This window comes from Pan paniscus, chromosome 2, assembly GCF_029289425.2.
Source record: "Pan paniscus chromosome 2, NHGRI_mPanPan1-v2.0_pri, whole genome shotgun sequence".
NCBI classification, from domain to species: domain Eukaryota; kingdom Metazoa; phylum Chordata; class Mammalia; order Primates; family Hominidae; genus Pan; species Pan paniscus.
Window position 1 is genome coordinate 176694154 of NC_085926.1, and position 12441 is coordinate 176706594.

The following is a 12441-nucleotide window of genomic DNA, read 5'->3' on the forward strand; positions in this document are numbered from 1 at the left end:
CTGTTGTTTTTCTAATCGTAGACTCAGGAGGTACATGTGCAAGATTTGTTATATGGGCATATTGAGTAATACTGAAGTTTGGGCCTCTATTGAACCCATCAACCAAATAGCGAAACTAGTACCCAATAGGTAGTTTTTCAACTCTTTTTTCCTCCCTCCCTGCCCCCTTTTGGAGTCCCCAGTGTCTATTGTTTCCAGTTTTATGTCCACATGTACCCATTGTTTAACTCCCATGTGTAAGTGAGAACATGCAGTATTTGGTTTTTGGTTTCTGCGTTAATTCACTTAGGGAAACAGCCTCCCGCTGCAAATGACATGATTTCATTCTTTTTTATGGCTGTGCAATATTTGATGGTGTATATGTACCACATTTGATGAACACTTAAGTTGATTCTATGACTTTACTATTATGAATAGTGCTTTGATAAACATATGAGTGCAGATATTCTTTGATAAAATGATTTCTTTTCCTTTGGGTAGATACCCACTCCAGTAATGGTATCAATTATGGTTGCTGGGTCAAATGGTAGTTCCATTTTTAGTAATTTGAGAAATCTCCACACTGCTTTTCATAGAGGTTGAACTAAGTTACATTTCCACCAATAGTGCCTAAGTGTTCCCTTTTCCTCTCAGCCTCACCAAGATTTGTTATTTTTGGCTTTTTAATAATAGCCATCCTACATGGTCTCATTGTGGTCTTAATTTGCATTTCTCTAATGATTAGTAATGTTGAGTAATTTTTTCATGTTTATTGGCTTGCATATATGTGTCTTTTTTTGAGAAGTGTCTGTTCACGTCCTTTGTCCACTTTTCAATGGGTTATTTGTTTTCTCCTTGTTGATTTGTTTAACTTCCTGATAGATTCTGGATATTAGTCCTTTGTCAGGTGCAGAGCTTGCAAATATTTTCTCCCATTCTGTAGGTAGTCTGTTTACTCTGTTAATTATTTATTTTGCTGTGCAGAAGCTCTTTAGTTTAATTAAGTCCCATTTGTCAATTTTTGGTTTTGTTCCATTTACTTTTGAGCGCTATCTTTTTTTTTTGTAATGTTTAAATTACACCATTTTTGCTAATATATAAAAAGGCAATTGACTATTGCATATCACTTTGGTTTCAGCAACTATACTAGTTTTTGTTTGTTTTTTGTTTTGTTTTGTTTTTTGCAAAAGGGTCTCACTCTGTCACACTGGCTGGAGTACAGTAGCACAATCATGATTCACTGCAGCCTTGAAATCCTGGGCTCAAGCAATCCTCCCACCTCGGCCCTCCATGCAGCTGAAACTACGGGCATGCACCACTACGCCTGGCTAATTTTCTTTTTAGAGATGGTGCCTTGCTGTGGTCTTGAACTCCTGAGTTCAAGTGATCCTCCTCCCACCTCAGCCTCCCAAAGTGTAGAGATTACAGATGCAAGCCACCTCACCCTGCCTAAATTTTCTTATTAATAATTTATCTATAGATTCTTTTGTATTTTCTTCATAATTACATCATTGGTGAATACGTTTTTATTTCTTCTTTACAGTAAATATACTATTCATTCATATGTTATACTGCTAGTAAATCAGTAAATCATGAATAAAACAGGTAATAATGGACATCTTTACTTTTGTTTCTGCTCATAAAATGGATTCTGTCAACATTTCACCATTAAGTATCAAGTTTACTATAGGTATTTCTTCTATACCATTTATCATATTAAGGATGTTCCTATCTATTTTTAATTTGATAGGAGTTTTTATCATGAATGAATGTTAAATTTTGTCAAATATGTTTATCTACATTTATTACATTATTATATGATTATAACCCTTTAATATATTATTTATGTAATAGATTACATTACTACTCAAATAATAACCCACATTATAAGTTCCTGGGATAACCACAGCTTGATCATGATATATTTTCATTTTTATATATTGCTAGTTTATCTTGTTTTTAAAATTTCACGTTTATGTTTGTGAAAGATATTGACCTATAATTTTTTGTGTATTGCTCTGATTTGGTTTTAGTATCAAAGTTTACTAACTTCATTAATAGGTTGGGTAGCATTTCATCTTTTTCTATATTCTGGAATGATTTGTATACTATAAGTACAGTTTAGCTATAAATCATCAGAGACTACTGTTTCCATTATGGTGATATTTTTAACTGATGATTCAATTTTTAATGATTTATAAGTATTTGAGTTTTCTATTTATTTCTGAATCAGTTTCAGTAAGTTATATTTTTGGAAAACTTTGCTGTATATTTCAGGAAGTTATAAACTTCAGAGTTTTCAAATGTCTCATTATATAGTTATTTTCAATATTTTCTTTCCAATCCATACCTTATCTGTAGTTATAGTTTTTAATTCCTGATACTTATTTGGCCCTTTTCTATTTTTTCCTTGATCAATTTTTTCAGTTTTTCATTAGTCTTTTCAAAAGAAATTAACCTTTGAACTCATTAGTCCTTTAATATAGTTCATCTATTTCATTTATTTCTGCTCAAGTTTATTATTTCCTTCCTTATACTTTGTTTTAGTATATTCTGTTAATCTTTTCCTAACTTACTAATTTGGATGCCTAGTGCATTAATCTTCAGGCTTTCTTCTTATCTAAGTATTTGAAACTATATATTTCTATCCTTAGAAATATACAGTTTTGCTTTAGCTGCATCCCACTAATTGTTCTAGAGTGTTTTTCATATCATTTATTCTGATTTTTAATTTTTGCTGGACTTTATTCTATGACCCATGAGTTCTTTGTACTATGGTTTTACTTTCTTCTGTAGATGTCATTCTAGTTATTTTTTGTTATTTATTCTAGCATTATTGTATTAGAGCCAAATAATGTGGTCAATAAAAAGGCCAGTACTTCTCAAAGTCTCTCTAGGTTATAACACCCTCACTTATCTGGACGATTCACATAATTTTCTGTTTCTTTCTATATCTTGGATTAAAGCTTTTCATAAAATTTAATATGCTAATTGGTCCAACAAAAATAAATATGAATTAAAATATTAAGATATCATTGGGAGAGTGTGTTATCTAATAAGCTAAAGGCAGGACTAAAAAGAGTAATTCCAACCTTTGTTTCCATAATTTTGTTCTCACTTTTAGTGTCTTACCCATAAGACCTGGGTCACAGTGTTACAAGACTTCCTGGGAAGTCCCATGAATTAATACGTTGGCAATAATAACATTAAGCTCATGGACAAAATCCTTCATGTTAATGACATATATATATATATATATATATATATATATATATATATATATATATATATATATATAAATGAAGTGTGACTGTCATTTCTCCCCAAACTCAAAAACACATTGCTCCTGATGAAATGTACACATTAAAAGATCAAAACAGATAATAATAATTAAACTAATCAAATTGTACCATAAAATATATACCTACCAGCTCAAGGAAAAATCTATAAAATCTGAAACTAATTTAAGATGAGGATATATGTAAAAGAAGCACATCTCAAAAATGGAGGAGGCTGTGGTGGACAGAAGGCAGAACAATGGCTGTGTTCATCAATGCCATGCCTTCTCTGCCGTATGAAATAACAGGTGTGTTCTCATGGGGCAGAGATGTATAGCAGCTGTGCTCACTGAAGCTCTGAAGGCACTCAGCAATCCATTGCCTCATAGGTACACCTTCATAAGATCTAACAGAAGGGCATGTTTCCCTAAGTCTGGGAACTAGAGGATTCAGTGCCTGGAGAGTTTGATTTTTTTCTGGAAAGAGTACTAAATTTGTTGGTGGTAGAGTCCAATGGACACTGATGGGAAGACAGAAACTGGAGGTCTGTTCTAGCCATCATTCCCTGATTTATTTAGTTTTAATAGACCATTCAGCCTCCCTATAACTGGCTATCTCACAACCTATGCTTGTTGTAGCCAGTCTAGTCCAAATAAAAGGAACATATTTTGTGAGCCTAATAAATGCAAGAGACTGAACTTACAAAGATGTGGTCTGTCTTTAACTCTTGAACAGCTCAGTATTCACTGGGCCAGAGAGGTACAAACATAAATATTCAGCATAAATGTAAGTTCTGGAAGAGCTCTCAGCCAAGTAATTTCAGATATATTTAATTCTTCATTTCTAATTCATGCTTTCCCTACTTCTCTTCCCTGCATCCACCAGGTGCCCCATCACGTATCTGATAGCTTCAGGATTCTGCAGAATTCTCTTCTGCCCTTTCCATGTTTTAGTGGCCACGCTGTCTTTTGTTTCTCTGACTACTTAAAGAGTCTCATTAAAACCCATAGTGTTGCTAGTCCTAGACACAAATGATGCCCAGATCTAAATCTATTTGTTTGTTTGTTTGTTCTTAAGTTCTGGGGTACATGTGCAGGATGTGCAGGTTTGTTACACAGGTAAACATGTGCCATAGGTGGTTTGCTGCACCTATCAACCCAACACCTAGGTATTAAGCCCAGCATGCATTAGCTGTTTTCCCTAATGCTCTTCCACTCCCACTCTCCCCCAACATGCCCCAGTAAATGTTGTTCCCCTCCCTGTGTCCACGTGTTCTCATTGCTCAGCTCCTACTTATAAGTGAGAACATGCAGTGTTTGGTTTTCTGTTTCTGCGTTAGTTTGCTGAGGATAATGGCTTCCAGCTTCATCTAAGTAAATCTAAATCTTAATCTCCTCCATCACTTCTCTTTTTTTAAACCCCTCTTTATCTAATACCTGAAACACTGGGAGAGTTTAAGAATCAGTCCCTTTGTCTCCATATGTAAACATTTCTAAACAACCAACCACACTAACACGAGTGATCTTTCTAAACCACATATCTAATCATTGTACTTGCTTAATTCTTTTAATGCCCCCTCTAACTTCAAAAGACATACAAGATCCTTTTTCTCTGGTGCCTGCCTATCTAACCAGCTCACTGTCTGCCATTCCCCGCCCACAATATCCTGGAATCCAACCACACTCTACTACCTCTATTCTCTTATATTCTGCCTGGATACTCTTCCCTTCTCAATCATTTGCTCGTCCAAGACTTAGTTTGGTCCGTCAAAGGACTCTTAATCATCACCATTTAAATCAAGTTATGGTCCCTAACTGGCAGGCTTCCTAAACCACCTTTGAGCTTGTAAATCATAGCCCTGGGCCAATTTAATCCATAACATGTCTGTAGTCATGGTTTTTAATTCCTGACATTTATTTGGCCCTTTTCTGTTTTTTTCTTCTACCATCGATCCACTGACTGTTCATTTTAAGGAATGCCTGAAAAAGTAATGGCCAATGTGCCTGAAGCCAATTTGCCAAAGAATCCATTTGCCATCAGTCATTTTGATGAATTTATCGAATTTAGCTATATACCACTGTATGTAGCTATATACCACTGTAACCCTACACAGTTCTACAATAAACCACACAAAATGGAATGAAAACATTTACAGGGGGGCCAGATTTAGGGCCTTCAGACTCGCTCCACTCTGTCTGTCACTCTCTGCAGCCATTGTCTCTCAATCTCTCCGCCCCTCTGTCTTTCCATCTCTTGTCACAGATACCCTCGGCCTCCAGTCTCCCTTCCTCTCTGTCCCCTGTTCCCCCCACCCCCATCCCAGCCATGCCCTCCTGCTTCCTCTGCCCGCTAGTCTTCCCTCCTCTACCCCTGTGTGTCCCCCTCTCTAGGTCAGTGGGCCAGACTTCGTGTTTCACTGATTCTTCTTTTCAACTTAGCAGAGGGTCCTACTATTCTTACCATAACCTTTATCAATGAGTCAAGAAACAAATTTTGGTTAATTGATAAAGTTGATAAATCCATCAAAGTGGTCATAATGTGAAATTTGCCACAAGAATTTCAATAATTCTAAAATATTAGCAAAACAGCCAGTGACTCTAAAAAGAATCTGAAAACTAGTAAAAATTGAAAGGCTCCCATATGAAATGCTAAATTTTTGTCATATTTGTTAGAAGGATATATTCACAAACGTATTCAAGAAAGGCATATTTATAAATATATTCATAAGAATATATTTACAAAGAGACTAAGCCTCCTTAGAAAACTTAGCTTTTAAAAATATCAAACTGATCCTAAAATACCACTAAGATGAATGTATCCGTAAGAAAAATACACTTTATGATTGAACAGATTTTTAAAATATAGTCTTAAAATATTCATACAAAAATTTATTTATATTCATTTACTATATTTAAAACAATACTCCTTAAAATAAGTCTTTGCTAAATCTGTAAGTGTCGTAAAGTTGGCAAAATATTTATGTAGTGAGCTGATCCTTCAGTAAACTGGCTTTTGGGGAATTAGCCATTGAGAAACTGATCCTTTAGCAAGTTGGCCCTTGGCGTATCAGTTTGCTTCTCCTATACACACCTATCTAATCAGTCTCATTGCCATACATTGCAATGACTGACATCTCACTCAGCTCCCTTGGGACCCTAAGTCTTATTTATTTGGTATCACCAGAACTTAGCACATTGTGTTTCATCTGATGAAGACTTAGAAATGTTGACTAATGAATAAGCAAATTAATTCATAAATGGCCTTTATGCTGCCTTAACCTGAATACTTTTCTCCTTCTCTTTATAGGATAGATACCAAGGGAATCTGAATTTAAATGGGTGTGACAGCCAAGGAGGAAAAACTTTCTTTCACATTTTACTCTTTATATCCATATTTGTATGTGCATGGCCTCAAAAATAATTTGTTTATGAATTATGGGCTGACCCCCAATATCAAACTTCAAGAAACTATATAAAAGGAGCTCAAAATAAAATTTTACTAGGTTGACTAATGTTTGGCGTAAAATTGATTGAAGCCTTACTAAACAATTGAAAATATTTTGTTTACAAGATATTTATCACAAACACTTTTGTTATACTTGGATTTGCCCTGTAGATTTATTAATAACTTCTATTCTCCAAAGGCTTTGAACAGAATGTTCCCTATATATAGTAAAGACTGCACATATCTACTATTTGTTATTGTCAACATGTGGTTCACCCTGAAGCCAAGACTATCTCAACAGACCTTAAATATGGTGCTTTGCCAGGACACACCAAGGCTAGATCAGCTTCAAACTTATAAAGTCAAATTCCTGCTCTACACCCACTGTTGGGCAGCACACTTAGTCAAAACTGAATTTGTAGTCATACCCCAGACTCATTCTTCCTCCTGAGCTCTCTACGTCAGTGAATTGTCCCTCATTCCATTATTCTTAGCACCACCACCCCCACACTCAATTCCTCTCAGGTAGATTCATAAAGAATAGACAGAAAGAACCAAAGGGTGATAAGCTATCAGCCTTGTTAATACTTACATGGTAACTCACACATTACAAGCCTTCCTAGTATGGAAGAGGATGCATAGGGCTGTGGCCCAAAATATGGCATCATGCTCCTTCCAACTAGCACTGAAGACAACATGGTGTAGAAGGGGCCAACTAATGCACCCTGTCTCAGGCTGTGAACACCCTCTTTCCCAACTGAGACTTACTACCTTTACTACCTGGACATGCAAATAAACCAAAGCCTGAACAAAAGCAAATCCAAATGATAATTTTTTTTTACAAAAATTATGCCACACATAAGCAATGACCCAAAAAACAGAGGTGGCCCTCTGACTCTGGCCTATCTCACCATTGAGATTAGTCACTCCTCTGCCTGTGCTTAGGACACTAAACTTGTGGAAAGAGAACCTATAAAGGTACAATCACTTTCTTCCTCTTTAGCAAGGTCAGCAGAAGTCACCTCTTTGGATCCTGGAAGAGTAGGGAAATACGGAAACAAGAATCTCACCTTACCACTCTCCATGATTTCTCCATTCATCCACATCAAGTACTAGAGCATAAATCTAAACTATATCCTTTTTCTTACTTCCTCATCATTCCCTATATTCTATCAGCCACTAAATCCTGAAGTTCTGTCTCATAGATATTTTTCCATGTATCGTTTCTTCTTTATACATCCTACCTTGATCCTAGATCCAGCCCTCACTGTCCTTTGCCAACACTACAGTAACAATCCCCCCATTCCTCTCTCTGATTTAAGCTTTATCCTGTTTCTTAAACTCTGCACAGAAGCCAGAGTGATCATTTTGAAACTCAATCATGTCACCCTCTGACAGATTCCCATTCACTACAGAATAAAGGCCAAGCTCTTTAGAATGACTTACAAAACCCTTCATGGCCTACCTACCTTTGCAAACTCATCTGCCTCTTTTTCCCTGTCCCATAGGCATCTCAGTAATATTAAAACAGTTGTAGTTTCTGATATTCACCATGCAATTGCAAGTCTCCATCCCTTCGTTCATGTGAGTCTTTCTGTCTAAAATACCCTTGACTCTTTGTCTCATTTGGTTAACCCTGATTCAATCTTGAAGATTTTGTTTAAGGTGTTTCTCCTTCAGGAACCCTTCCCTAAATTCAACCCTGGCTCTCTGTCCTGCTCCCTCAAGCTGGGGTATCCTTCCCTCTTCTCTATTCCCATAACACTCTGTGAATTGCTCCATCATTAAATTTTTCACCCTATGCTGATATTTATATACATGTCTGTTTTCCTTTGGCGCAGGGGCCATATCCCCAATAACAAGAGATTACCAGCATTCAGGAGAAGTCTGTGAACCTGAGCTGAACTCTTTGCTCTTCCAAATCATTTATTCATTTCTTTATTTTCCATTAATTCTATAATAATTTACTCATGAATTCCATGGGTATGGCCCACTCCACTCACCCACTTTCATTTTGCTGGGTAGTATCCTGATTTCTCAGATATTTTTGGGCTGTATGAAAATCATTCACTTTTCCCCTCTCTATACATTCCAGAGCATATCAAAAACATTTGTTAACCACTTTCAAATTGTGATTTGTTTTTGAATTACACGTTTGAATCATTTTTATATGCTTCTTGTTCTGATGACACAACTGACTGATTACACTTCTTCTCTTTTATGGGTATAGGCTGACATAAGTGATGCTGTGTGACAGTCTAATACCCTGGAATTGTGAGATTTTGCTCCCTCCTTGCTGTCTTCTATCTGCAGGAAATTCAGATCTCTATGGCAGCCATCAGAGTTAAATACATGTTGATAAATAATATAAGTGAAGTAACAGCAGATTATTATTTTACAGCAGGTCTTTGAAGCTACTCAGACTCAGCCTGTCTCTTCCTGATTCAGAAAAGCTTTCAGCCCACTGGCTTTAGCTGCTAACGGACACTGATTTTTTAAAATTTGAGTTCATAAAGGGTGAAGTTTTAAAAGCTTTGATGTAAATCCTAGAATTTCCAAACAAAATCTCAAAAAAGAATGAAGAAACACAGAGGGTGGGTGGTTGCCAGTCTGTGGAAGTCAAAAGCAGGGCAGGCCAGCTAATCCAGGGGCATTGGGATTGGGAGCTGGGGAACAATGAAAGATATGGGCTCTCCAGGCCTCTGGTAATGACCATGAGCAGCCAAGAGCAAGTGAGAGTGGGAAGAAGCCAGGAAAGACAGGGCCGTGAAACGATGATAAACAAAGGCCTGTATTTAGCTCTGACTCTCCTACTACAATGGGCTCACTTCTCAAGGAAAGAGTAAGATTTATACAAACCACCTCAAAAAGAGAACTTTAAAATAAGAAGAAGAAGAAGCTAATCAGTTAATTTTGCACAACCAATACTTAGATTAATAAATACTCGGCCCTACAACCTCATGGAAATATATTAAGTACATACACACTCCATCACCTCTATAAGGAATCAAAATATTTAGCAACCAGCCCAGAATGGATCAGCCAATCAGAACAGACACTGGCCATAAACACCAGTCAGGCCATCCTGGAGCACAAAGCTAAATATAAGCCCTGAATAAACACACAACTGCGCAAACAACAGGCATATCTTCCCTCCCCCGCAAAGTTCCACTTTAGAGTCAACTCCCAAGCAACAAGAGCGATTAGCCATAAAAATTTGAATGAAAAATCTGAAGTTATTCTTGTGCATATTGGCTTTTTGCCTGAAGCTAAAAAAAAATGACTTGAGTTTCTTTTTCCATTTTCAGCATTTTATTTGTCCTCCTTGCTGTTTCTAGGCTCTAAAGGCCAGCGATTTTCCCATTTCCACTGCCCTGCAATCCAAAGCTCCCTCCTCAAAATAGACATCGAAAAATCATGAGCTGTTTCTTGGTCGCAGGCCTTGTAGGAATTCCTGAGCATTGCCTTCCTACTCAAGCTTCTCATCATCTCCCCAAGCATCCAGCACTTCCTCATTTCTTTTCTACCTTCTCCTCCAGACCTGGTTTCAAATCCAATCCTCCATCCCCAAGCTTTATACACTACTCATTTTCTTGCCATTTTGTCCATTAAAAATTCTCTGCAGAATAGTAGCAATTTTAGGATGTTCTGACGTCCGTGTCATTGAGCTGTAGCTCCCCACCCCATTTTTGAATGGGAACATTTATTACTAATCTCTTGTCACTCATTCTTTTTTTTTTTTTTTTTTTTTTTGAGATGGAGACTCGCTCTTTCCCCCAGGCTGGAGTGCAGTGGCATGATCTCGGCTCACTGCAAGCTCCGCCTCCCAGGTTCACGCCATTCTCTTGCCTCAGCCTCCCGAGTAGCTGGGACTACAGGCGCCCGCCACCACGCCCGGCTAATTTTTTGTATATTTTTTTAGTAGAGACGGGGTTTCACCATGTTAGCCAGGAAGATCTCAATCGTCTGACCTTGTGATCCTCCCGCCTCGGCCTCCCAAAGTGCTGGGATTACAGGCGTGAGCCACCATGCCCGGCCAAATCTAATGTCAGTCATTCTCTTAAATAATTTGCTTGTATCATGTCACTTAGCCATTAAAATGCATTTAAACATTATTTTCACTTTGCAGGCGACTGGGGATCAGAAAGACTAAGGCACTTGTTATTGATGACACAGCTAATAAGCAGTGAAATCAGTCTGAACTCAGGAGACAGTTGATTTCAATTTCTTGTTCTTTCTTACCTTACATTGCTGCTCTAAAATAAAAAACAAAAATACTAATAAAATTGTCCAAAGTTATAGGGCCTGGCCTCGATTTGAATGACACTTTTCTAACTCAATCGAAAGTTTTCACATATTATAGCTGGGTCACCACTCTACATCTTCACACTGCTTATCAATCTCAAGCCAACAAAGCCCTAAGCAGCCCTCAGCTTGACAAAAATGTTAACCAAAATAACTTCTACCTATCACTACTGAAGAGAAATGAAAGATTAATTTGATATATTCCTAGTATATGTTGCCACTTATTTGAATCAATGCTCCATTAGGTATTCCAAAATTATTTAAAAATCAATAATGATCAGATTTGGGTTAAATGGTAAAGTCAACAAACCCAAAGCATTATTTTGAGGGTTGAGGGGATTGGTTTCTTTCTTTAGAATTAGATAGAAGGAAAATTAATTTGCAGTTAGACATTGGCCCCAGAGTAAAGAAGGAGGGCTTATTTCTGCTCAGGACTGGTACACATACAGGCGTGCATGTGCTTCTGAGTGTGTGTGCATGCATGTGTGCATGTGTGTGCTTGTGTGGGAGGTAGTGGACACACACTGAGGTCCAGCTGCACTGAAGCAGGTTTGGAGGGCCCTAGGAAGGCATGGGCAGAAACTGACCTGCTCTCTAGGGGCATGCTGATTAACTAAACTTAATGTAAGACCATATTGTTTTTAACCTCAGAAATATTTACCAGAAAATCAGGGACCATGACCTCCTGGACAAAAGGAAAACAGTCACAGCACTGAAGGCAGGAGAGGACCGAGCTATTCTCCTGGGACTGGCTATGATGGTGTGCTCCATCATGATGTATTTTCTGCTGGGAATCACACTCCTGCGCTCATACATGCAGAGGTAATACCACTGGGTGGGTGGGACCCTGCTGTTTGTCTCCTCCTCCATCCTCCCCCATCACTTAGGCAACCCTAAGGTCATCTTCCTCACCTTCTTTCCTGATAAGAACTTTGAGAAGTTCCTGGTAAATAATACTTTTCAATAATGTTATCTAATAATAATGATACATATAGCTCTACGTATAATCTGGATACCAGGTGTCAAAGACTTCTACTTGTTTAATTATCACAATTACTCTATAAGGTAAGTATAAATATACTCATTATAAAAACGGCAAAACTGAGGCTCAAGAGAGATATGATTTCCCCAGTGTCATACAGCTCTTGCTTGTGGCAGAGCTAAGATTCAAGCCCACATCTCGCTTATTCCAAAGTCACTGTTCCTGCCACTTCACACTTCTGTCCGTTCCCCGCCCTCCTCCCTTTTCCACCCCAACCAACCCCTCCATCACCTTCCACGTGAGTGGTTCTCAACTGTATATTCCAACTTCCCCAGAAACTCTTAAAAATGCTAATACCCAGCCCCCATCATCATCAACCCAGAAGGTCAGATTTAATTGGTCCGGAGTGGGACCCAGTCACCAGTATCTGTTAAAGCTCCCCAGGTTGTTCTA

The 12441-nt window shown here is 37.7% G+C and overlaps 1 protein-coding gene across 3 annotated transcripts in view; it reads left to right on the forward strand.

Annotated features, from left to right (window-relative positions):
- The window catches only part of KCNMB2 (potassium calcium-activated channel subfamily M regulatory beta subunit 2), a 302803-nt gene that overhangs the window by 273573 nt on the left and 16789 nt on the right, over nucleotides 1–12441 (forward strand). For all 3 annotated transcript variants that reach the window (XM_014344452.4, XM_003831955.5, XM_055110701.2), the window contains one exon: nucleotides 11658–11828. In XM_014344452.4, the coding sequence (XP_014199938.1) occupies nucleotides 11658–11828 (171 nt within the window). The remainder of the gene's footprint in view (nucleotides 1–11657; nucleotides 11829–12441) is intronic.